The 24325-nt window shown below is 57.1% G+C and overlaps 4 protein-coding genes across 9 annotated transcripts; 2 read left to right on the forward strand and 2 right to left on the reverse strand.

Moving 5' to 3' along the window:
* Nucleotides 1-37: 37 nt before the first annotated feature.
* TMEM208 (transmembrane protein 208) lies at nt 38-2414 on the reverse strand. Of its 2 annotated transcripts, none has more exons than XM_036115132.2 (6): nt 2279-2414; nt 1559-1654; nt 859-918; nt 644-780; nt 395-497; nt 38-295 (listed from the first exon to the last, which is right to left on the reverse strand). In XM_036115132.2, the coding sequence occupies exons 1-6, from the start codon at nt 2282-2284 to the stop codon at nt 158-160; spliced, it is 540 nt and encodes a 179-aa protein (XP_035971025.1). In that variant the 5' UTR covers nt 2285-2414; the 3' UTR covers nt 38-157. The 2 variants fall into 2 exon arrangements, with proteins under 2 accessions (XP_035971025.1, XP_035971026.1); XM_036115133.2 differs by having other exon boundaries at nt 395-479; nt 2279-2410.
* Nucleotides 2415-2430: 16 nt separating this feature from the next.
* On the forward strand, nt 2431-17859 carry LOC118550246 (Leucine-rich repeat-containing protein 29). 2 transcript variants are annotated; one of them, XR_013444163.1, is made up of 4 exons: nt 2431-2530; nt 5834-5935; nt 16518-16721; nt 16803-17859. XR_013444163.1 is itself a non-coding variant. In XM_078062767.1 (3 exons), the coding sequence occupies exons 1-3, from the start codon at nt 2507-2509 to the stop codon at nt 16638-16640; spliced, it is 249 nt and encodes an 82-aa protein (XP_077918893.1). In that variant the 5' UTR covers nt 2431-2506; the 3' UTR covers nt 16641-17859. The 2 variants fall into 2 exon arrangements, 1 of the variants encoding a protein (XP_077918893.1); XM_078062767.1 differs by having other exon boundaries at nt 16518-17859.
* LOC144380301 (uncharacterized) lies at nt 13109-16528 on the forward strand. The gene is made up of 3 exons (XM_078063489.1): nt 13109-13117; nt 13662-14654; nt 15818-16528. The coding sequence occupies exons 1-3, from the start codon at nt 13109-13111 to the stop codon at nt 16094-16096; spliced, it is 1281 nt and encodes a 426-aa protein (XP_077919615.1). The 3' UTR covers nt 16097-16528.
* A 1767-nt stretch (nt 17860-19626) lies between the features above and the next one.
* ELMO3 (engulfment and cell motility 3) lies at nt 19627-24274 on the reverse strand. Of its 4 annotated transcripts, XM_036115093.2 has the most exons (20): nt 23983-24274; nt 23812-23852; nt 23639-23711; nt 23375-23425; nt 23005-23174; nt 22820-22919; nt 22565-22716; nt 22396-22474; nt 22190-22240; nt 21979-22101; nt 21752-21883; nt 21547-21648; nt 21352-21460; nt 21108-21244; nt 20848-21011; nt 20615-20727; nt 20419-20523; nt 20228-20310; nt 20050-20136; nt 19627-19961 (listed from the first exon to the last, which is right to left on the reverse strand). In XM_036115093.2, the coding sequence occupies exons 1-20, from the start codon at nt 24058-24060 to the stop codon at nt 19749-19751; spliced, it is 2163 nt and encodes a 720-aa protein (XP_035970986.1). In that variant the 5' UTR covers nt 24061-24274; the 3' UTR covers nt 19627-19748. The 4 variants fall into 4 exon arrangements, with proteins under 4 accessions (XP_035970986.1, XP_077918890.1, XP_077918891.1 ...); XM_078062764.1 differs by lacking the exon at nt 21547-21648; XM_078062765.1 differs by lacking the exons at nt 22190-22240; nt 22565-22716; nt 22820-22919; ... (3 more) ...; nt 23812-23852; nt 23983-24274 and having other exon boundaries at nt 21979-22140.
* Between the last annotated feature and the right edge of the window lie 51 nt (nt 24275-24325).

A 24325-nucleotide genomic window follows, 5' to 3' on the forward strand; every position in this document is an offset into this window, starting at 1 on the left:
TGCCTCGCCCTGCATTATCACCCACACAGCCGTTAGCCACATTCTGAGCCATTTATTCAACAATCCTATACCTTAGACTGCTTTTGGGCCCTGGACTAGGCAGGCCCTCCCTGCTCCTGGCATGGGACCATGCAGCCTGTGACCCAAACGTCAGGGGCTATAACCGCTTCATCTGCCGCCGCTCCTGTCGGCGCTGCCGTTTCTCATTGTGCTCTGGTGCCGGGGTGCCACCGTCGGCTGTGAACCAAGGGCCCAGCACATTCACCCAGAGGAGGTAAAGGGCCCGGCCCGGAGCCTAGGACAAAAAAGGTAACTTGAAGCCAGGTGCAGGAAATGAAAGAAGAGAAGGGTTAAATGCTCTAGCCCCTTCTTGGGAGCCCTACAGTCCACGCACCAGAAGCCAGAAGGACCAGATGTAGAGGGAGAAGCAGCTGAGCACCTGCACGATGGCTGTCAGTAGGATCACATCCTTAAGGTGCCTGTGGATAGAAGGGAGGCTGCAAGGGCCAAAAATAGTAGATGGGCCCCAGTTCATCTCCCTTCTACCCTCTAAGTTGCGGGCAGTTGTGGGTCTTGGGCTATCTGGGCCCCAACACCCCAGCCCCGGGGCCGCTCACCTGGGCTGGCAGCGGGGGACACTCACTCTGCCATGCCCTGCTCCATGTTGAGGTCCATTCCACCATCCATCAGGGCCCCATCCTCAGAAAAGGCTGCCCGTGCCATCGAGCTCATAGAGTGGTAGCTGGCCCCATATACTGCCAGACTAAAGGCCAGGGCCATCTGCAGAATAAGAATGGTATCAAAGGCCAGCCAGTAATCCTATATGCTTATCCACTTCCCAGGATAGGGGACACTTACCCAGGCCCAAAATGAGGCAGATGAGTAGAAGAACACCAAGGTCACAAGACAGTAAATGGCCTGTAAACAGATACATGATCAGGCTGGGATCAAAAGCTACCCTAAACCACAGGCCTTCCTTGACTCTGACCAAAAGTTAGGCCAGCTGGTGGAAAGAGACAGGCTGTTTCTCATAGGGTTGGTGGGAGAAAGGGGTCTGTTCCCTGAGTCCCTGAGTCCCTAGACTCCCCTCTGACGTGTCAGCCCAGGAAAGAAGGTCCTGTGTATCTGTGATGGGAAGGATGGGCTCAAGTCCATCTGAGACTCAAACCCTCCTTTCATTTTTGGTTGTTTTGTTTTGACTACTCAGCACTTTTGGGGGGCCTGGATCCATTCTCATTTTTTTTTTTTAATTTTTAAGAATTTTTTTAAAAGATTTTATTTATTTGACAGAGACACAGCGAGAGAGGGAACAGAAGCAGGGGGAGTGGGAGAGGAAGAAGCACGCTTCCCGTGGTGCAGGGAAGGACCCTGGGATCATGACCCGAGCCAAAGGCAAACACTGAGCCACCCAGGTGCCCCTCATTTCTTTTTAATTGTAGTTTTCTTCTGGAAAACTACACATGACTGTCACATACCACCACGCCCACCCACCCCCACCCCCACCAGAGCTGACTGTGGGATCTCGGGTGGGCACAGAAGCAAGGAGGTAGGTACTTACATTGGCCCCCAGTATGATCCGCAGATAGAACTTCAGAGTCTCTCTGTTCTCTTCAAATATCTGCTTCTTCCCTCTCGTGCCCACTTTGCCCTTGGGCTGCAGAGGAATGGTAAGATGCTGTCAGAGCCCTCCTCAGCCAGGGTCCTCCTTACCCTCCCCCCAAGTCTGGTCAGGTACAGAATTACACCTGCACCTGAGCCAGATCCCCACGTACTCAAATCAAGCACAATCCTTGGGATGCCCACCCCTCCTCCCGTCCATCCTGCTTAGGGCTGACACCATCTGTGCAACACCCCTACCGATGATCGCCTGCTCACCCTGGAACAATCCAACACTAGGCTATCTCCTGGCTCCCCGGGTAAGGTCCAGCTTTGGGCTGACTACCCCTTCAAGGGGGACTCCTGAGTGGCGCTGAATGGTGCGCGCCTCCGGCCTCTGCTGGAGTAGTCCAGATCTCGGCTGACGCCCACCCCTTTCAGGCCCCTAAGGTCTCCGACCAGGTCTGGTACAGTCTGGTACTGACGCCCACTCCCCTCCCGCACCACTTCTGGTATGGCGGTGCGCCGCTCCATTCCCCCGCGCTAGCTCTAGTAGGGTCTGGCCACTGCATGGCGCCCCCCTCTGGCGGACCGCTTCCTTTGATATCCTTCCTCTGTTTTCAGTCTCCCGGCCCCGGGAATCCTCTGCCGTTGCGAACCCCGCCCTACTCGCCCTCCTTACCGCCATGGCGCGACGCAAACACCCAGCAAGGAAAACAAGGGAGAGCGACCGAAACCGCGGTCAGTAGGTACCACATCGGCAGCAGAGGCACTTCCGGTGCAGACCCAAATCGTCACAACTGTGACGGAAGTGGGGGGGGTCCACTTCCCTCCCAAGGCCCTCCCCCCCAGTCGGTAGGACTACACTTCCCAGAAGGCCTTGCACGGGGGCGGAGGCGGCGGGGATGCGATGGCGGAGTCGCTGCCCCTGGAGGTGAGAGGAGGCCGCCCTCAGGCCTGGCTTGGGACAGGCTCCGCCCTCGGGGTCCCGGACTGGGGGGAGGGGCTGTCAGACAGCTCGCCAGGCTCCCCCCGCCTGGCGGAAACGACCTGCCCGAGAGATCCCAGGACATGCAGGCTATGGGTAACAGCCCTGCCTTTGGGCCACCCCGTACCCTTAGCTTGGGGGAACCGTCCTCTCCTGCCCCGTCGGCCCCAGGAGATGGCTGCCCTGTCACCTCAGCGAGGACAGGGTCTCTGCCTATTCCCTTCTCTAGCGATGGCCGCCCCTCCCCCTCAGTTCTGGAAGATGACCGTTCCATCCCCTCGTCCCCGAAGGGTAACCGATCTTATCCTCCTTGGCCCCTTGAGATGATCACTCCATTCCCTCTGCCCCGAAAGACGGCTGCCCCCTTCCCCTGGCGGTGGGAGACAGATTGCCCCTCCCATCAACTCCGGCCACAGTCGCTGGATTACTTCACCCAGGACAGGTCTGCTCCCCACTCCCTCGGTCCCTAGTGATGGCTGTCCCTACCTCCTTCACCCCATGGGATGTTTGCTCCTTTTCCTTAGCCTGGAACAAGACCACTCTCCCGCCACTGGCCGGAGAGAGAGAACAGATTTTGTTCCCAGTGGCCTCTTGGGATGGCCTCTCCGTCCCTTTTGCCTTGAGAGTTGGCAGCTCCCTCCCGCTGCCCACGGGAGACAAGCCACCCTTTCCTCATTGGCCCTGGAAGGTGCTCCTTCCCCTTAGCAAGAATAGGGCAGCTCCCACCCCCTTTAGCCCCCTACCATGCATCCTTTATCTCCTAGGCCCCAGAGGATGTCTACTACATAAATCCCAGGAATGACCAGTCATATCTCAGTTGTAGCCCCTTAGGATGGGGTTCATGGATGGTGACTCCATCCTTACCATTGCCTCCTCTTCCACCTAGAAAAGCCACCCCCTTCTCAGCTCAAAGAATCATGCTCCCTCTCCTCAGTGAGGACAGGTTTATTGTTTCGGTTGGTAGCCGAGCCCCAGAATACAGGATGGCCACTATCTTAACTTGGCTCAGACAGGCTTCCCTGCCTCCCACAGGGTGGGGGCTTAGTCAGTCCCAATCCCATCAGTGTTCTCTTCCCCCTGTCTAGCTTTCCGGCCCCGAAGGCGGCTCTCCCCAGGCCTCTCAGTAATGATCTGTTTTATCTTCCCCACTCCTTCCCTGAGCAAACCTTTGGTGAAAATTGAGGTAGAGGGCTTTGATGAAAATAGAGATAGAGCACTGTCCATCTTTAATTCAAACCAGTAAGTATTGGCTGAGTACCTTTTGTGTGCTAGTGATCAAAGAAAGGAAGAAGAGGTTAGAATGGGCTGGTGAGGTCAAGGTTAAGAAAGGGCATTCCTGGAAAAAGGCCTACATAGGCAAAAGGTAATAGACATGGTATGGTTGTAGGACGTGGGAAGACTGAACTGGGGGAGCTCTGGGATCAGGGGTCCCGTCAGGCATAGGGCCTGGCAGGATCTTGCTTAGGGTCTTGCTGACCCAAGAGAAGAGATTTCGTCCTGAGGGTACTGGGGTACCCTGAAGGTTTTCATCAGGGATGTGCTAAGACTAAAAGCTGTTTTTTAAGGAAACTAACCTTGTCACAGTGTGCAAAATGACTAGCAAGGCTGAGCCTGGAGGCAAGGAGGTCAGGTGGGAGATTGTAGAAAGAATCCAGGTCTGGGGTGATAAAGGTCTGGGCTACTGAGGTGCTAAAATTTCAAAGGTAGAAATATTCGTAACAGCAATCCAGCAACCATTTATGGAACATCTACTAGGTATCAAGCACATCGTAACTATTATATATAGTATGGAAACTGAAGCTCAGAGAGGTCAGTTACCTTGCCTGAGGTCACATAGGTCACACAGCTTGGAAGTAGTAGAGCTGAGATCTGCATGAGTCTTAGTTACCCTGGCCTAAGCCTGTGCCATACACCTGTATCTGACAGCAAGGGACAGAAGAGCATGAAGAGTACAAAGTATTATCAGGATCTTCAGGTGAGATGCACTATTGGCATTGAAGCTCAGGTGCTGGAAAGTTGGGAGGAAGGGATGCTTTGGACTGAGAATATGATTTTTGGTTGAGATGAAGGTGATAGTAAGACATTTAGATAATGGATCCTGTGGACGATTGGCAACACCAGACTAGCACATGAATGATGAGACAATATGCGGATATTGAATTGTTGCTTATTGCTGTAGAGGTAACTGTTGAAGCCATGCAAATGAATTTACTATCCTAGGAAGGAAACAGATTGAAAGACCCAAGTCTGAGCCATGGGAGCCACAGAAGAATCCAGAAACGGGGCAGTTGGAGTTGGAGAGTGGAGCCCTAGAAAACACAGTGTTACAAGAGTCCAAGAGAGAAGATTTCAGAAGAAAAGAATAGTTAATATTAGATCATTCTTGGCCTCACCAGTGACTCCCTCCCCAGTCCTCTATAGGGCCTCCAACCTCATGACCCCCAGACTCCTAGAGCATAGGTGGAGCGAGGGCCTGAGCACCTGGGCTGGGTCCTGCTGGGATCATATCTTAACAGCCAGCTGAGAAGGCGAGTTGACAGTGGAGAAAATGGGGAAAGAGGGAGGACCCAGAGCCTGACCTGTGAGGGAAGGAGGAAGGGGTGTGGTTTCCGAAGATCAGAGGAGGACACCTGATTTGCTGTCCTAGGTCTTATACTACGTTTTTGTTTTTGTTTTTAAAAGATTTTATTTATTTGAGAGGGAGAGAGAAAGAGCGAGAGCAGGGGGAAGCAGACTCCCCACTGAGCAAGGAGCCCAATGCAGGACTCGGTTCCAGGACCCTGAGATCATGACCTGAGCCGAAGGCAGACGCTTAACCGACTGAGCCACCCAGGCACCCCGACACTTTACTACGTTATTAAATTCTCAGCACAACCCATTTAAACCTCACTACCATTGCCATTTTACAGATTAGAAAAACAAGGCTCGGAGAGGCCAGTTGATAGAGTAAGGATTTGAACTTGGTTTATCTGGTCCTAATGCCCAGGCTCTTTTTACCAAACTGAGCGGGAAGTTTGCTTTTTATCAGTCAGTACAAACCTGCATCCAGGCGAGGCTCAGGAATGGTTTGTTCAGAGTAAAGATGCCTGGGGGCTGGAGAGGGGAAGTGAAGACCCCATGAAGCTTAGGATTCAAGATGAACTAGAAGCCAGTGTTCCAGTCCCCTCAGACTGACCGCACTATCAGCTGCAGAAGGTACCAAAGGCCCCCAGCTCTAATAGTTCCCAATGCCCTGTCTTTTTCCCTCAGATGCTCACATATATTCTGAGCTTCCTGCCTCTGTCCGATCAGAAAGAGGCCTCCCTCGTGAGTCGGGCTTGGTACTGTGCAGCCCAGAATGCCCTTCGGGAGGTAAGGTGGCCACCCTCACCTGGCCCATTCTCAGCCGTCTCTCACTCCAGTTTGCTCATGGCCCTGCTTCCACATCGTCCATTCATCCATGCATACATATACATACGTTACATTCATACACACTTGACTGTGGGTACAGTGCTGGGACTTTACAGATGAGTAAGATAGAGTCCCCTGCCCCAAGGAGCTCACAGTGCAGTGAAGGAGAAAGACAAGTACATGAGTGATGGTGATGTCGTGTGCTTGGTGCTGTGACACTCGAATGAAGGGTGCAACAAGAACAGGAAGAAGGACGTCCAGAGGAGACCAGCAGCATGAGGGAAGGCTTCCTGACGGAACAGGATGAGGCGGAAGGTTGGTCTTCCAGGACCGGTGGTAGGACAGGTAGAGGCACCAAGGTGTGAAATGGCTCTGTAAACGGCCACCCAAGTTCTCTCTGGCTAGAACTGAGATGTGTGTAGGAGGGGTGGGAGATGAGGCTAGAGGGGGCTCAGACCACAAGCTGGCACTGGTGCCAGGGCTCCATCCTGATTACCATCACGGAGCCTGGACAGGAATGTTAAGGCAGGGGAATGACGTGGTGTGATGTGTCTTAGAACTCCAGTGCCGAGGAGACTGGAGAGGGTGAGTCGGGGTGTGGGCAAACAGCCCAGCTTGGAGGTGAATGCAGACTTCTGCAACAGTTTGAAAGGCAAGCGGTGACAGCTCCTTGTTTTCATTCTGACTTCTTTGATCACTACTGAGGCTAAACAGTTTTCTCATTAGCTGACCATTTATATTTCCCTCTCTTGTTTCTGTTCTTTATCCATTTAACCATTGGTATCTTAGTATTTTTCTTATCCGTTTGTATGAACCTTTTATACATTAAAGAGATGGATCTTTTACATATTTATTGAAATATATTCCTAACATATTTGCCTTTGTATTTGATCTGTAGATATGTGCTTATTTCTGAGACACAGAGGTTAAATTTCTATGTTGTTGATTCTGAACATCTTTTGCTTTCTTATTTCTTCCACTGCTTTTTAAACTTAGAGACCCCTTGCCTCTTCAGTAATTTGATGTACACTCATATTTCTCTTCTGTTTTTTTTTTTCACTAGACTCATTTTTTCAGAGAGGCTTTAGGTTCACAACAAAATCGTTTCTTCTGTTTTATGGCTTAAATTTTTATAGTAATTTTTTTAATTGGTGAAATTTATTTTAATCTATTCTTGCAGGTAAGAAGCTAAATTGATTAGTTTTCAAATAGCCCTAATACCACTTATATATAATCTTTCCCTTCCCTGCTGCATTGGACTCCTCCTTTGTCACATATTAAATGTGTATATATAAGTAGGGTCTACTGTCATGTTATCTATCCAGTGTCATTGAGCTTAGTGTCTAAAGAAATTTGATTTGGACTTGTTGAAATTTGAAGCGTGCGGCTTCTAGATGGTGAGATGCAGTTGGTTGTTTGATTTCTGAGTGAGGAATTCAAGAGAAGTGTCTTGGTAATAAATACAGAGTTGGGTATCATTCAAGAATGGGTGGAGGTTAAAACCATGGATCCAAGTAACATCCCCCAGGCAGCACATGAAGAGCCCTAGGAACAGCAGGCCACAGAATGCCCCAGGGGAGTACCCCAGTCCAAGGGCATGGAGAGGAGGAAGCACCTACAGAGAAGGTCCCGAGGATCAGAAGTGGAGAGCATTTACAGTGCTGACTGGATGACTAACAGTGTCAAATCCCATGAAGAGTCCAGAAAATAAAGAACAGGTAGTGCCCATGATGTCTGATGTCCAGGGAGGTCCCCAGTGACTTCAGCAACATTTGGCATCTGGGGGGAAAAGCCAGGTGGGTGGAAGAGTGAATGAGATAAGAAGGGCCTTGTAGAGAGTGACCTATTTCCCCACGAGAGGAAGGAAATAAATAGGGCAATAATGAGAGGTTGAAGGGGACTCGACAAAGGATTTTCATTGGGAGAAATTTCAAGTGTGTTCATATGCTGAGGAGAGTCAGAGAGGAGTGGGTGAATGTGAATGCAGGAAGCAGAGACAGGAGAAATGGCGGAAATGGCGGATGCGGCCTGAGGTGATACAAGGCGTGGCCTTGGAGAGGGTGGAGTGGATGTCACCTCTCCTGCTCAGGACGTGGAGGGGAGCGGGTGGCAATGCGGAACGGTTTGCTGAGGAAGTTCCTCTGAGGCCAGTGGCCTCTTTGCTGGGTGAATTTGGAGGCCACGTTGTCTTAGGGGAGTGAGAAGAGAGGTAGAGGCCAGGGCCTCGGCACAGAGGCTTGCGCTACTCACAGGGCAGAAGGCAGTGGGAAGGTTACCAGAGCTGCTCAGAGAGGCCTCGCTCACTCAGATAGGGATGTTGTCTGTCTGCCTAGCCCTGTGCTGGGCACTGGGGCTGCAGGGCCGGGGGAGGCCCAGCACTTGACAGTTGGTAGTGAGAGGTAGATAAGCGTAAGCTAAAAGGAGTGAGTAGGGGTGCTGCACCGGGAGTCTTGTGTGGGGGATGCAGAGAAGATTCAGAAAAGACTTCATGGAGAAGGGGTTGCTTGCGCTGGGCCTAGACAGAAGAGTAATATTTGCTAAATAATGGGAGTAGGTGAGGGGTGAGACAGCCCGCCTGCCCCCCGCCGCCCCAGCACTGTGACCAAAGAGAAAAAGCAGCCAAGCAGAGGCATGGCAGCATGAGACAACCATCAGAAGTTGCCATGCCCAGAGCCAGGGCCGGGGAGGAAGGAGGGCGGGCATGGGAAAGCTGGGCTGAAGAAGGGCTGGCCCGGAAGCTCTGCTCCATCCCATGGAGTGGAGAACCATCGAGGGGTCCAAAGAGCATGGTCAGTTTGCCTTTTGTAAGGATCACCTGGTGACAGTACCAAGGCTGGATAGGAGCCAGAAAGACCGGGGGCCGGAACCCCCATAAGGAGGAAACTGCTGTGATGTATTTCTGAGAGACAGTACGGGCACCTGAACTAGGCTAGGAGCAGTGAGGCGGGAGCGGAGGGACATGCTGCAGTGTGTCAGGGACATGAGATGCAAGGGACTTTGGTCACTGGATGTGGGGAGTGAGGGAGGGGTCTAGAATGGCTCCCAGATCTCTGACTTGGGTGACTTGGTAGAGGGCACTGAGAGTTTAAGAGAAGGCCCAGTGTTGGGGTAAGACAGTGAATTCAGATGTAAGTATGTTGCATCCATGTATCTGGCGAGGTCCCTCAGGTAACTGGTTCCCAGGGTCTGCGTTCTGGAAAAAGATGTGGACTGCAGATAAAGCATTTGGAATGAGATGAAGTGCAATCTGCCAGGGTGCACATGAGGGCAACAGGGAGAGAGAGAGAGAGAGAGAGAGAGAGAGAGTGTGTGTGTGTGTGTGTGTGTGTGTGTGTGTGATGGGGTGGAACATACAGTTGAGGAACTCACTCCTCTATGGACTGGGTCTCTCTCTTCTTTGGTGGCCCCAAAAGAGGTTGATGGGGAGCAAGCTAGAAGGTAGGAGGAGAGCAGGCAGGCAGAAGCACAGAACCCCCAGTGGGAGGAAGCAGGGGGAGACTGGCCACCCACAGCAGGTGGCATGGCAGAAAGGACACTTGTGGGAGGTCTGCAGAGGAGCCCCAGATGTTGATGGCCTTGCTGGAAGGGAGCAGTTGCCAGGAATGAGAGATTCTGTGGGGGCAGTGATGGAGGGGTGAGTGGGTGAGGCAAGAGGTCTAATAAGGCGTATGGGCGTGCCTACGTGCTTCCAAGAAGCCTGAGCGCAGAGGAAAGGGGAGAAGCAGGAGTGGGGGGGGGGGCAGGATCAAGGGAGGCCTTTTGTTAAGTTATGACTCTGAGGTATTTGTAAACTGGGGAAGGAGCTGTGGGAAGGCAGGGACTGCGGGTTCCTATGGGAGAAGGTGGGGGCAGGCCCAGTAGTTGAGAGAAGGGGATTAGGAGGAGGAGAGGGAAGGAGGTTAGGATGGGTCCTGCCAGGAGCTGGCTGGTGGACTGAACACAGCAAAGGGAGGGCCTTCCCACCGACGGCTGTGGCTTCTTTTTGAAACAGAACAGGTCGTCTCTGAGGTCGGAGTAAGGGGAGGCTGCTGCACTTGCGTCAGGGACTGGAGAGAATGGTAGGCTTGGAGAGAACCCTTGAGGGTGATGAGAAGAGAGCCAGGGGAGCAGGGGGGCAATGGGGGAGGCAAGAGGGGAGACTGCGGCTTCCATAGGCGGAATTCTGTAGCCTCAGCACAGCGCCCTCATCATCCCTGGCAGGGCAAGAAGAATGGGCACAGCAGCGTGCCAGGGCCAGGGCCACAGGACCCCAGGGAGAGGCGATCAGCAGAGAGGTTCCTGGAGTCCAGCCAAGAAGGAGAGGAGAGAAGCGAAGTGGGCAGTCAGGAGTAGATTGGCACAGGGTGAGAGTGAGAAGGAGGCCACGGTCGGAGTTTGAGATCTAGAGTCCACCGTTTTAGCACTGGGGCTGCTCCAGCTGCGAGCTCCAGATAGGACGCTGACAAAGACCTGTTTGGTGTCTCTGCAGAGCTCGGCCCCACCTGGGCCGGGAGCCCTCGAAGGCCACGCCACAGGTACATGGCATCAGGGGCTCTGCTGGCGTCCCATCCCCACCATGTCCCAGAGAGCAGTTTGCAGCATTTATTAGCAGGAACCATCTCCCAGGGCCCCGACGTGGGCAGGTTGTTAAGGAAGTCGTGCCCCTTGCTAGTAGGCGCCACCGAAGATTCTGGCTCATGGCTGGGGTTTATGCCTCACCAGGCCAGCCTGGAATGCTGGATCGGTGACTTCTTACTCCCCCTGACTTGCTCCCACTTAATCCTATCTTTTCTCAAATAAGAAGGTAGACAAAGGCAGAAACCCCCCCCACACACACACACCCAGGCTCTGCCCATTTCGGGGAGAGCCCTGGTTGCCACTGGGCTGGTCACCGTGAAGAAGCTCAGCTTCTGCCCTCCACGCCTTCTCCTGCTGGGGTATTTATAAAGGCCCAGAGGAGCCTCTGGAAATGACGCCCGAGGTCTAACTCCTCTCTAGAGACCAAAGCCCCTGGGTGTCAGCGCAGGTATTTTCTTCTGGAGAACAGGCATGTTAGCTTTGGATTCCTGTGCCAGCAGACAAGGAGAGCCATTTCCCCATCACGTGCTTTGCAAGCCGGCACCCAGGCCTGCAGTCTCAGCGCAGGGCTTCATGAGGTACAATGGAATCCTGGCCTCTCACAGTCAAGGGATATGTGTCCCTTTTAGCAGATTTGGGGTACTTCCCAAATGACTTGGCATTTACTCCTAAGAGGCCAGCATTGGAAAAGGAGGAGATGGGGGCTGGTTGGCTCCTCTGTGGATGGGACAGCTGAAGCTAGAGCAGATACCCTTGCAGTCCTCCTTTGGACCTCCAGAAGCATCTTCCTAGGGCCTAGGGAGGGCGACCCTCCTACACTGGGGCCAAAAACCATAACCCAGGAGCCTGCTTCTTCTGCTTGCTGCTCTGCTCCCCACGGATGACCAGTATCCCTAAAGGGCTGCGCCTGGGTGCTGCACTCTGAGTCCAGGGCAGACCACCTGGGTGATGGCTTAGAGGCTACCCCCTCCCCATCAAGAAAAACAGTGGGGAGCAGGGAGGCAGTCTCAAATCTCAACACACACACACTCTCACACATCTCCCAATAGCTGCTGGAAGTCCTTCAGACCAGGCCCTGCCCCTGTGTTTGGTGGGTTTTCCTGCTGCCAGTCGGCCCTGGACTTGGACTCTAGGCTGACTGCCAGTGTCCCTGCCCCCAACACACACACAGCTGTTCATCTACCTTGTTCATAGGGAGGCAGTGGGAGAAGGGGAGAACATGAGAACATTTCCTGGCCCCCAAGGCTCAGGAAGGAAGGAAAAGAAGGACTGTGGCTGCTGGAGCCTCGGGGGGGGGGGGGGGGCGGCCATGACATGATGGCAGGGGTGGTCCTGCGTCAGCAACGGGCCCTGCTCTGCACTTGCAGCCACAGCTCACTCTCCATCCTCAGATTGGCCCCTGTCAGCAGGGCCTGGAAACGGCTGGAGGTCTGCTTTAGCCTTCCTTTCTAAAACTTTTCCTCTCTGATCTTTTCATCACCTTGCATCACCTTCCCCACCCACTGGGATCTTCCCCCCTCCTTAAATCTGAGAGAGGGAGCCAAGCCCTTAGGGTTCCCACCACCCCACTGCCTCCCAGTGTCCACGAGGGGGAGCTGCGGGAAGTGCTCCTCTCATCCACAAGGACCACATCCCGGGAATGGGAATTGACCCCTGATTCCTGTGGAAGCAGTCAGGAGCTGGCCCCCATTTCTTACCACACACTCCTTCCCATGATGACAGCCATAGGGAGCTGCTTCTCTCTGTGGCAGAAGTCAGCCTGGTTTCTCCACCCAGGAATGGGTTTCATGTGTCTTCCTGGGAGAATCCTGTTGATAAGTATCTTGCCGGAGTGCATCTTATGTGTCATTCCTACTTTTCTGAATTCCTTTTGATGATGATCTGTGGGGCAGAAGCAGGGGACGTCAGCTTGTTCTTGCAGTAACTGACAGGACAGGTTTTTTAGAGGGCTTGCTTTCCTGCATCAGGATCATGTTGATATATTAAAACAAGAGCCTTTGGGTACTGCTTGCCTGCAGCCTGGCCATCCATCAGGGGTAGAGAAGAAGCCAAGCCTTCCTCTCCCTCCCCCACACCTGATATAACTTCCCTTTGGCACAAAATCAGGGACGCTTCTATGAAAACGGGGGCTCCCCAAACTCCTAGACAAGCCAGGCTGTCCCCCCACCAATCTAGCCCTGGGCTCACCTCCAGGCTCCATCCCACACCAGTCATGGACCCCCCCACTCTCGTTCCCCTGTTGCCCTACAGCGGGGCCAGCCCCACACTCTTGGCACCTCAAGATTCATTCTCTTAGCAGAGTTCTGCCCACAGAAATGGGAGGCCTCTCCTTCCTTACCCGGACAGACAAGATAGGCCCCCCCGGAGATGAGCCCCGAAGATCACAAGCACATCTTGAACTCTGGAGCCTGCAGGGCCCACATGCATTGGGGTACACACACACACACACACACACACACACACACACACACACACACAAAACACCCTTTTGTAAACACTCAAGTGGCTGAGCTAGGGAGGCCGCCAGGGGACCTAGGCCTCACTGCCCGCCCTAGACCTCTGGCACCTGGGCCACCCATGGTGGTGGTGAGTGACAACTGCTTCGCTTTTTACAGCCTTCAGCTGTTCTGAGGGCTATTTATATTCTCTTGAAAAAGTGGGGGAGGCTGATTGCTTAGCTAATGCTGAGCTCTGACTCCCTGGAGCAGGAGCTGAGTCCATGGGTCTCAGGGCCACCTTCTGAAAGCCCCAAAGTTTGGGATCCAGCATACTTAGTCCTTCTGCCCCCTGGGGGCTTCGCTGGCTCTCCTCCAGGCCACCCCAGCCCCCTGTGCCCAGCAGGCCAGCTCCCCCCACCCTGTCCCCGCCCCTCCATAGGCATCCAGTCCCATCCATTGCTAACCTTCCTGCCCTCCCCTCACGGTCATCCCCTTTGAGCCCCAGAGTGACTTGTCCTCCCACCTCCCACTTCCCACCAGCACCCCCTCAACCACACATGACACCACACACCACAGTGGGTCCCCATCGGGACAGGGCCCTTCCCTGACCTGCCAGTGACTGGCCACCAGACATGACGGCCAACCGCCTCTGAAGCCAGAGGGCTGAGCCCAGTCCTGCTGCTGCCCCTTAGACAAACGTGCAGTACAGCATCCCTGTGTCCTCCGCCTCGCTCCCGGCCATCAAGAGCCTGGGCCTCAGGGGCATCACCTGCATCAGCCTGACCAACCTGGACGGCTCGCCAGCTTCGCACCAGGTGCTGGAGCCTGTTGCCTACCACCTGGGCCCGAAACCGCAGAGCTTGTGCCTCAGTGGGGGCAGCCCCACGCAGGCCTCCTTTGTGGCCTTGATCCTGGGCTGCCCGGCCCTGCGTATCCTTGACCTCAGTGGCTGCAACAGCCTCTTCGCAGGCGGCACGCTGCTAGCCCAGCCCGAGACGGCACAGCGGGTCCGGCAGGTGCTGCGTGGCCTCTGTGAGCTCCACTTGGCTGGCCTGCGGGACCTCACCGACCTCAGTTTCAACCGGCTCAGCAGCTGTGCCCCCGACCTGGAGCGCCTCTCCTTGGCCTACTGTCACCTCACTTTTGAACTAGGCCCAGCCCGGGGCTCCCTTGGCCCCCAAGACTCCTCCCCCTCCCAACTCTCCTTCCACAACCTGCTGCGATTCGTGAAGGAAAGGGCTGATAGGCTGCACGCCCTGGACCTGAGTGGCACTGGCTTGCTCCCCGAGGCCCTGAAGGCCCTGGGTCAGGTGGCCGGGCTGCAGCTGCAGGAGCTGAGCCCGCACGGCTGCCAGGACCTCTCCACAGAGGCTGTGGCCGCCCTTTGCCGTCTGCAATCGGGCCTGACCTCCCTGGACCTCAGCGGCTGCTCAGAACTGGCCGACGGAGCATTCCTGGCCATCAGCCGGGACCTGGGGCACCTGCAGTGTCTCCGCCTGAGGAAGCTGCAGCGGCTGACGGACGCAGGATGCACATCCCTGGGGGGCTTGGGGGAGCTGCACAGCCTGGACCTGGCAGAGTGCTGCCTGGTGAGCGGGCGGGGCCTGGCCCAGGCCCTGGGTTCGGGGTACAGAGCTCCAGCCCCCTTGGCCTCCCTCAGCCTGGCCTACTGCTCCTCACTCAAGGTGAGCACACCATCCCCTTCCTTCCTCTCCAGGGCTGGGGCTGGGGGCGCTGCACCCATGGCGGCAGGGAGGCCCTGCCCAGTGTCGGTGTCCAAGGAACAGCAGGGAGAAGTGAACTGAGGACACAAGGGGAAAGGAGCCTGGAAATACAGTGCTCCTGCCAGCACTCCTCCCCTTGGCCCCTACTGTGGGCCCAGCTAGAGGGAGGCCCAAGAGACCAGACCGGCCCAGCCCACACCTCATATACCAAGTGCTCTGTGCCCCCTGGGTGGGCTGGGTAGGGGCACTAATGGCAGGTGTTCTGGAGGCAGGGAAGATGAGAGGGGGGGTCTGCAGAGAATGGATACTGAGACTACACAAGGAGGTTGCTCGACAGGGTCTGACAAAGGTAATGTGATGTGGGAGTCATGGTCATTTCTCGGCTGCAGCCAGTCCCTTCAATAGGGCTCAGCCCTGTCCCTCTGGGTGGCGTCCCTAACTTGGCAATGACAGTCTCTCCCTCTTTAGTGGGTTATTCCTTCAACCTCTCAATGTGCCCCGGGCATTCCCAGCCTGAAAACCGTCTCTCAGTCTCCTCCACAGGCGCTTTCCTTGCCCTGCTCCCCACTCCATCTTCCCAATAGCACAATGTGTCTCTTAGCTGCTCTCCCCGGAGTCCGGGGCCCGGGGCTCGAGTTCTTGTGTCTCTCATAAACCTCTTTATAAACCAGCTTCCTCTACTCTGCCTTAGCTCCTGCTCCTGGCAGGTGGCAGCCCTACCCCAATGGTGACCTCCCAGTTCTGCTTCAAATTCTAGAGGAAGCATACCTGATTGGCTCAGCTAGGGTCAGATGTCCACTGATGATCCAATAGGCTATGGTCAGAAGGCTGCCTCCGCCCACACCTTCAGCAGGGTCTGGGAGCACTAGCAGGACAGATACTTTAGAAACTTGCACCTGCATCCTTCCCGCCGTGGTCAATCTAGGCCTTAGTCCCCCAGCAAACTCCTCCTGGTGTCCCACCCCTACCTTTTACCAGCACAGGGACATTGTTGCTTCCCTCCGTGGACCATCTGGTGGCTCCCTCCTGTCACCTGTGGAGCTGGAACCTTGGCAGAACCTTCCTGGGGACCCCTGCACAAGCCACCTGCCCATTGCTCTCTCCCTTCTCCACTTCCCTCCTAGGATGCCTCAGTGTTCTCCCTGATCCCAGTGCTGGGCCTGAGCCTCAGGGTGCTAGAATTATCCTCCTGCGTGGCCCTCACCAACAGGACCCTGCAGGCCATCTGCGCCTACCTCACTCACCTCTCAGTCCTGCGTATGGCCTGGTGCAAGGAGCTCCAAGACTGGGGGCTTCTGGGGCTGGGGGAACCAAGTGAGGAGCCGACGCATGAGCCCCAGGTGCAGGTCATGGAAGGGGGGGAGGGTGGTCCCTGGGCTGAGCTGCCCTCCTGCCCCTCCTAAGTGTCTCTCTCTAGGAATATTCGAGGGCCAAACTCAGGAGGAACCTGAGAAGCAGGAGCTTCTTCCCACAGCTACATCAGGAGCTGGAGCATCAGGCCTCGGGCCCCAAGGACCCTTCTCCCCATCCACAGGGCCCTTCCCTGCTCATGCTGCGGGCCCTGCGGGAGCTGGACCTCACAGCCTGCAGCAAACTAACTGACGCCAGTTCGGCCAAGGTGTGGGGCCGGGGGCGTGGATAGGCTGAGGAGCCTGGCACCGGCGTCAGACCCAGGCCAACCCGCTTTTTGCGTGGAAGACGTTCCATGCCCTTCGGCTCCTGCTACTTATGGCCATTCCTCCAGCTGCGGGTGGGAGAGCCTGGAAGGGCCCTGGGCTCCAGCACCCTACCCCCCCCCCCAACTCCTCAGCCCGGTCCTTGCAGGTGCTCCAGTTCCCCAAGCTGAGGCAGCTGTTGCTGAGCCTGTTGCCAGCACTCACAGACCAGGGCTTGGTGGCCAGCACTCACAGAGCGCTTGGTGCCGAGTCACTGCAGTCTCCTCAGTGACGAGGGCTGGGCCCAGGCGGCCAGCTCCTGGCCCAGGCTGCAGCACCTCAACCTGGCCAGCTGCGGGCAGCTCACCGAGCAGTGAGTTGTCCGATGATGCCACGGTCCGGGGGCTGGGCTGGGTCCCCATGCCGGCTGGCGCTCATCGGAGGCCTCCCACAGAACTCTGGATACCATCGGGCGGGCATGCAAGCAGCTCCGGATGTTAGATGTGGCCATGTGCCCTCGTATCAGCATGGCTGCCGTCAGGCACTTCCAAGCCCAACTGCCCCAGGTGACCTGTGTCCAGTCCCGCTTCGTGGGAGGTGCTGACCTGACCGTAACACTCTAGGGCCAGGTCAGTAACCAACCCTGTGCCTCGGCCTCCGTTGCCCACCCCCCCCCCCCCAAGTCCCCAGCCCTGGCCTCTTGACCTGATTCGAGTCAGTGCCTTCTGCCCGCCTCTGCCACATACACCAAAGCCCCCTCCCCAAGCTATAAACCCCTTTTTCTAGGACGGCGGGTAGGGCTAATCCGGGGCAGCCAAGGGGGCTTCCTGCCCCAGTCTGCCCTAGAGCCCAGCAGGAGCCTTTTCCAGCCATATGTCGCTGCCACAGGCCTCTGGAAATGCCGGCTCCTGCTCTCCTGGCCAGGCCTGGGTCTGGAGGCCAGGCCCACAGGTGGGGTGCATCTGGGGCTGCGGAGGAGACCATGTGCCTCCTGACCTGCCCACTTCTCCCACCTGAGGCCTGTGCCTCGCCTTATCCCCTATAAGGAGCTCTCCCGGCTCTTACTGGCACTGAGCTTCAGCAGCCAGGCCACAGACTTTGTTGTAAACCCAAACAAAATTAAAAATTCCAGATCTTACCTCCTTGTCTGAAGTTCTCAGACTAAAGGGCCCCCTCGTCCCCTCGACCTCAGTTGAAGCAGCCCAGCCTAGCCCAGGGACAATGTGGACAAAACACCAGACGCACATAGACAATTTCTTCCTTACACCTGACCCAAAGCCCCACAGGTGCCCCCAGCAAGTCGTAACTTCCTCCCCAGTATGGTGGGAGACTAGAAGCCTGGAGGACTCTCCCTGCTTGAGCCTCCAAGCATGTCCTGCAGCAAAGACACGTGCCAGCCAGGCCCTAGGAGCACAATGATTAAGGATGCAATGAGGCTGTCTTCAGGGACAAAAAAGAAAGAGGACAGTATCTCTGGGTAGGGTCATTAGAGGTCCCCTAGTCCAACCTCCTAAACAGTGCCAGTGACTTCTCAACAGCAGCTCTGAGAAACTATCTGTCCACTCTCTTTGTCCATCTGCCCATCAGTTCTAGGAGCAGCTAGCATGGCTGCCTGAGTGCCCCCCAGGCACTGCACTTTATGTGGGGTTCAGAGGTGCCGAAGTTCTCCCAGCCCCCAGGTCAGGCAGGGAGGCAAATTAGCCGACAGACAGGGACAGTCCAGTGTGTGGGGTGTGCGTAAATAGAGAAACAAGCAGCTGGAACTGGGAGCCTAGGAGAGCAACGAACAGAGCCCAGAGAGATCAAGGAAAGACTCGAGGCAGTGAAAAAGGGGCAGAAGGGAAGAAAGAGGGCAATGAGAAAGGACCAGGGAGGTACACATGACAGGCCCGAGCTGGTGCTAGGAGGGCAGGGCGGGGCCCCTGGGCCGCAGGGAGGATGCTAGCTTGGATCAAGCACAGAGAACTCTGCAAGCCACAGGCCTTTTGTTAGACGTCCTAAACCACAACATGTCTCCTACCCATCTAGCTCTACCGCTCAGGCAAGTAACCGTGACCCTCATCCCACGGACAACAGAGACACTGAAAAATGCAGGATGGGGGTAGTGTGCATGTGTGTAATCAGATCAGCTTCATGTTTGAAAAAGCACTTGGGGTGTTAAGGACTGGAGGGGCAAGACAGGAGGCAGGAAGTCAGGAGATTCTTGCCAAGATGTTGGTGGCCTGGACAAGAGAATGGAGACACTGGGGAGGAAGAACTGATGGTATTAGAAGAGTTAACTGCATCTGGGATCCCTGCTCCTGATTGCCATCTTGAATTCAATAGCAAGTTGAACTTTAACTATTCCAAGGTGAGAAGCCTCTGAATACAGGGCCCCCTGGAGGCCCGAGTCAGAAGCACATGCTCCCCCAGCACATTCTCCAAAGGAGATGCCATTTCATCAGTTTTCAAGGTAACATGTTGATGGTTAACACTGTTTAAAAAGGTATGTGCGAAGGTGTTGAGAAAGAGAAGTAGTGAGAGGCATGGAGGAGGTCAGAGAGGTGGCAGCTTTCAGCCTGCCCTGTGGGGCCTGTGGGTTCGTGTGCTAGCCTCTGAAACTGACCTCCAGCTGGGCCCAGCACCCCTAGCCACTTCCGTCCCCAGAGGCCTTGCCTCTCTGTGGCCCCCACCACACCCATGCTCCAGCAGATTTGCATCAGAATGCCAGGCTTCCGGCACTGAATTCCCTCTTATCAGCATCAGCCCTATCCTCCCAGCACCTGGGGTCATGTTTGGAATCTTAAGAGTTTGCCATTCAGCACAGAACAGACCCAACTTCACATCTGTCCCTCCAGACCTCTCACCAGAGGGCCTCCAAGTCTTGAAAAGGACACCAGGCAGGGCCAAGCAGGACTGAGGACTGGGCCAAGCAGGACTGAGGACTGAGTTCAGACTGTCAGGAGCCTTCTGGAAACTAGGCCCCTGTTAATGCGGCCCAGGAAGGCATCCACTTAGGGCAGTATCTTCTGCCCCACGTCCCTCAATGGGCTGCTACCCAGACCAGAGGACATCCCTCTCTGCAGGCCCAGCACCGAGGAAGGCTGAGAACTCATCCTGTAGAAGGACAATAGGGTCAGCTTGTCTCCAGCCCCTCCTTCACAACACCAGCCCCTCAACTGCGGCCGCCCAGGTTTGTGGCCCCAAGCAGTGACCTTGGCCTGATGCCCCATCTCATTTGCCAGCTAAATTTGAAGGCAGGCTTGGCCCACAGTTGCAGAACTGGCTCGACACACACCCAAGAGTCAAGCAGACTTTATTTCCGCGGCAGCCTCTGCTGGTCAGGGTGTCTGGGTTTTACCACCCTCCACCCTTCACGGTCACCAGTGCCAGCAGCTGTGGCCCACGGCCAACCTCACTGTCAAGGCTCAGTGATGCTGCAGTCATAGCAGAAGTTGAAATTGGTGGGGGGCGGGGGGATGGGAGGCGGCTGCTCGGGAATGGGCACATTCTCTAGCTCCAACAACCGCAGTTTGGTCTCCATCGTCAGCAGCTGTTCCAGGTCCAGCCGAGTCTGCTCACTGCCCATGGGACCGCCGAGCAGGGCGCTCAGCCCATCTGTCCACAGGTGGAACTGGGGACGGGGCCAGCTCCGTGAGGGCCTGCCCACCTCTTCCCGAGCCTGTCTGCCCCACTTGGCTCAGCCTGGCCCAGACACTCACCTCCCGTTTGGATGGGGCGATGAAGTTGAGGTATGCCTCCGTCTCCCCGTGGTCATAGCCGATGGAGAAGGCTAACTCATAGAGATCCTGGGGGAGGCAGGCAGCGGACAGTGCTGAGTGGGGAACAGAGCAGGGCAGGTGCGGGGGGGAAGGAGCCCCTGGCCTCCACTGCACTCACCTTGTTCTGCTTCCCTGAGCCCTTCTCCCGGACGTGGGGGCAGTCTTTGCCTGTGAGCAGCGCCTTGATATCGGCCACAGCGACTGCGGGAAGAAGGCCGGGCTGACCACTGGGACCCAGGCGGTCCCCGGACAGGGGGTGGTCTCGGGAGGGCAGGTGGCTGACCCGGACCCCTGCCCCGTCCTCCTTACGCTGCTCAGGCAGGCTCTCCAGGGTGGGTGGGCTGGCGCCCTCCTCCACGTCCCCGTACTGCAGCACCTTGTGGTTGGGGGACAGGCAGCAGAACCACAGCTTGTCTGTGAGCAGAAAGGGAAGAGGGAAGGAGTGACGCGAGGGGCCCTGATCCCAACCCAGCCGCTCTCTGCCAACCCCTGCCCATTCAACCACCCTGGCGCCTCCGGCTGCTGATTTTGCGGAAGAGTGTCCCCTCGCAGAGGCGGAGCAAACGCTGCTGGCGGATCAGGCCCATGAGCTCTGGCTTCAGCTTTTCCCGTAGCTCCCTGGGTTGGGGGGCGGAGGGGGCAAGGGGAAGGCTTGCTGACTGGGACTGAGCTGGGGCAAGGCCCGTGGGGCACCGGGGCAGGTGGGGCCAGGACTGGGACCCACTCCCAGCAACTCACAGTATGGGAGGGGCCAGCGTGCCCTCCTGATGCAGCCGCTCTGTCTGCCGCAGCCGCAGCACCTCCCCATAGGGAAGCGCGTTCACCTTGGTTCGGAAAAGCTCCAGGGAGCTGGGCTTCAGGGCCAGCGTCCGGGCCAGCTGCTCCCGCACCACCTGCATGACCTGGAGCCACCCAGTTCCGCTCAGGGCTGCGCTCAGGGCCCCCACTCAGAATGGCCCCCGCCCTGGCCCAGGTCTCCTCCCTTCCACCCCAGCCACCTTGTCGAAGTCCTCCTGGGTGGCTCGCATCTCCTTCCAGGTCTTATTCAGCAGCTGGATGCTCACACAGAAGAGCTCATGGAAACTCTGGTCTTGGCCGAAAAACATGGGCGAAAAGTCCTGGGCTGTTTCGGAGCCTGGAGCAGGGGGGCAGGAGGGGCTCAGGGAGAAGGCGTGCGCAGCCCCTGGCCCTCTCTGCCCTTCGGCCCCCGCTCCCAGCCGCGCCGCGCCCAGGCCCGCTCACAGGGCTCCCCGACGCGGAGCAGCTCGCACAGCAGCACGGTCAGCTGGATGCTGCTCCGGGCAAAGGGGCACTCGTGCTTGTCCTCACGGCTGCTGTTCTCCAACACCAGCTGGGGCGGCAGAAAGAGTGAATGCGACGGGGCGCTCAGCTAAGGCCATGGGGACCCGGCCATATCCCACCCACCCAATTACCGACCCGGCTGTAGGCACTAGGTGCGTGTCTGGAGAAGTAGAGCATGTTGTCCAGGGCCAGCAGGCCAGGGGGCACGCGCTCTAGATCCTGGGCAGGGTTGCTATTCTGGGGGAAGCGGGACAGGCAGCTCAGTAAGGGCCCCAGGCCTCTGGAACAACAGCAGCCCTGGGTTGAGGCAGGGGTGGGGGGCTAGGGAGGGGTCGCTCACAGAGAAGCCCAGTTTTCGGAACTCGCGGGCACACAAGGAACGGCGGCGCTCGGCACTCAGCCCAGTGCCCAGAGACTCCCCCTCCGACTCAAAGGCAGCCTGGCGCAGGGCCTGCAGCTGCTCCCGCTGTTCCTGGGGTCGTTGTCGTGGGGTAAGCGGGTGTCAGGATCATAGACTCAAAGCCACGCTCTAGCTTCCCCAGCCTCGTGTTCCCCAAAGGCACCCACCTGGCTGTAGGGGTCCAGTGGCGTCCTCATGCGTGGCTCCAGCAGCCCCAACGTAAGGGCCTGCAGTACATACAAATGGTGAGCCATCTCGTCGCCCAATGGTATTGCACTGTGGATGATGTTCTGGAGAACAGCCAGTCCAGAGGTGTGAGCGGAGGCTTACTGGGGGAGGAAAAGCGGGGAGGGGTCTGCCTAGCCCAGTCCTTCCTACCTTATAGATGAACTGGCGAAGGTTTCTCTGCCACAGGTAGCCAAGCATGTGCTGAGGTAAGTGGGAAGGGGGCTTAGATGATTCAGCCCCACCACGAGCAGCCCTCCTGCAGTCTCGGGTTGGAGCGCAGTGCCCACCAGCTCCTGCGCAGGCTCCACCCCCCCACCCCCCACCCCTGCAGTCCAGCCACCAGATGGGACACTCACCTTGCGTTCAGCAGGGTTGGCCCCCTGGAGCAAGGCTGTCAGCAATGCCATAGCCTTGGTTTGTAGCTGCTGGTTCATCCTGGGGCAAGAAGAGGCGGGCTCAGCGGGCTATCCAGGGTCTGGCTCCATGCCCCTCACCTGTATTCCACCCCCACCCCCAGACACTTACACCTGGAGGTGGACCAGCAGCCTATCCAGTGGTACCTCACTCTTGACCAGCTGGCCCAGGGCAGGGCTGCTCAAGGTCACACTCTCTAGCAGCCTGAGGGCCAGGGGCTGCACAGATGCATCCATCAGGTTCATGTTCACGTAGCACACCACCTGTAACAGGGGTAGGGGCTTGCTACCACTTCACCGCCATGGAAGGCCAGATCCTGACACCACTCCACTGCCCCCACCTGCTGCCCTAGAAAAGCCAACCCACCTTCCTAACAAAGGGGATGCTGAGCGTCTCCCAGGACACCATGCCGTGTTCCATGAGCTCCAAGAAGGCCCTCAGTGCAAGGGTCAGCACCTCCCCTAAGCTGGGGGGACATCTGGGGCTGAGCAGGGCCAGACTAGGACCCCCAGCCCCACCATGTCCACCACAAACCACAGTCCTGTGCTCACTCATCCCCATCCTCAATGATGGTGCCTAGTCTCTGAAGCCCATCACGGCTGATGACCTCCTGGGCAAAGGTCACGTCCGGGGCCAGCAAGACGAGGTGCTGCAGAGCTTCCCGGCGCCTTTCACGACTCCCACTCTGCAGCCCACCCAACAGCCGCTCAGCCTCAAGGTCCTGGGCAGGGGTGGGAAAGGTGAGGAGGCTGGGTGGAAGTAAGGAGCAGGAACTGGAGGTGTAGGGACTCAGATGTCCACTAGGTGGGGCACTGCGGAGCTGGGGCCGGGGCCCTCCCGAACTGGGCAGAGAGGAGGGTGGGCGGCAAAGAGGCATAGAAGAAGGGCAGGGAATGCGGGTGGGGTCAGGAAGGGCATTACTGGGGCAGTGCTGAGGCACAGGATGCTGCCATTCTTGATCTCTGTGCGGTTCTGGAGAAGATGGAGAGAAAGGGGGAGAAGTCAAGAAGGGCTCTGAGGATTGGTTAATCCGGGTTGCTGGTGAGGGTTCGGGAGTCCGGAAAAGAAAGATCACATTCCAGACAGGGGGATGAGTCTGAGGGATCAAGATCAGGTGGGTTAGAAATGGCGGGTGTCGCACAGTGGGATATGGGCCTGGCGGGGGCGGGGGCGGGGGAGACTCACGTTCTCAGTGATGTAGCTCCTATGTCCATCAGCAAACTGCAGGGCGTAGCGTTCCGAGTGAACCAAGCTCCACCTGCGAGGAGCGGAGGCTCAGTGAGGCCGGTAGAGGGCGCCCCTCCGTCCTGCCCTCCCATCCCCCACCCCCCCCCTCGGCCTGGCTAGCCTGCACTCACGCGTCGCACACCTCCTTCAGCACAGCGGCCAGAGGCTTTGCCTGCAAGTGGACAGGTCACTCATGGGGCGGGTGTGGGTTGCAGTTGGGGAGGACCCTGGGGGTTCCGAGGGGAAGGGGGCCACCCGGAGGGGGGTGGTGCGGTGAATGGAGGCCAGACAGGCCGAGTGACCTGGTCCAGCTGGATGAGCTGCGGGATGGCGTCAGGCATCTGGACCGCGATCTTCACCACGTTCCGCGGGGGCGCCATGGTCCAGCCAGGGCAGGGGCGCCTGTAGTTTCCAGACCGTCTAAGCTCCGGCCAAGGGCGCGCCTGGTCTGGTGCCTCCGAGAACGAGGACGTCCCTCTGTTCAAGTCCTGGACCCCGTGGCCCGCACTCAGGGGTTAGGGTCCCGCTCCTGGCCAGGGGCCGCGGCCTTCCCAAGGGAGCCGAGACTAGTTCCGGGTTGGAGTCCCGTGGGTAGGCGCCTGCCCTGCCCCGCCCCACCCCGGCGGCCCGCCCAAGGTGCGCCAG

The sequence above is a fragment of the Halichoerus grypus genome, chromosome 15, assembly GCF_964656455.1.
Source record: "Halichoerus grypus chromosome 15, mHalGry1.hap1.1, whole genome shotgun sequence".
Classification (NCBI taxonomy): Eukaryota; Metazoa; Chordata; class Mammalia; order Carnivora; family Phocidae; genus Halichoerus; species Halichoerus grypus.

Coding starts and splice junctions, on each gene's coding strand:
- TMEM208 (XM_036115132.2), bottom strand. Junction 919..1,558: donor GGATCATACTGGGGGCCAAT/GTAAGTACCTAC, acceptor ATCTGTTTACAG/GCCATTTACTGTCTTGTGAC. Junction 498..643: donor ATGGAGCAGGGCATGGCAGA/GTGAGTGTCCCC, acceptor TGGCCCTTGCAG/CCTCCCTTCTATCCACAGGC.
- LOC118550246 (XM_078062767.1), top strand. CDS start 2,507: ATGGCGGAGTCGCTGCCCCTGGAG. Junction 2,531..5,833: donor CGGAGTCGCTGCCCCTGGAG/GTGAGAGGAGGC, acceptor TTTTTCCCTCAG/ATGCTCACATATATTCTGAG. Junction 5,936..16,517: donor CCCAGAATGCCCTTCGGGAG/GTAAGGTGGCCA, acceptor CGGTCCTTGCAG/GTGCTCCAGTTCCCCAAGCT.
- LOC144380301 (XM_078063489.1), top strand. Junction 14,655..15,817: donor CCTACTGCTCCTCACTCAAG/GTGAGCACACCA, acceptor CTTCCCTCCTAG/GATGCCTCAGTGTTCTCCCT.
- ELMO3 (XM_036115093.2), bottom strand. CDS start 24,060: ATGGCGCCCCCGCGGAACGTGGTGAAGATCGCGGTCCAGATGCCTGAC. Junction 23,175..23,374: donor TGTGCCTCAGCACTGCCCCA/GTAATGCCCTTC, acceptor ACCCCTGCCCAG/GACCTTGAGGCTGAGCGGCT. Junction 21,461..21,546: donor CACCTAGTGCCTACAGCCGG/GTCGGTAATTGG, acceptor CTGCCGCCCCAG/CTGGTGTTGGAGAACAGCAG.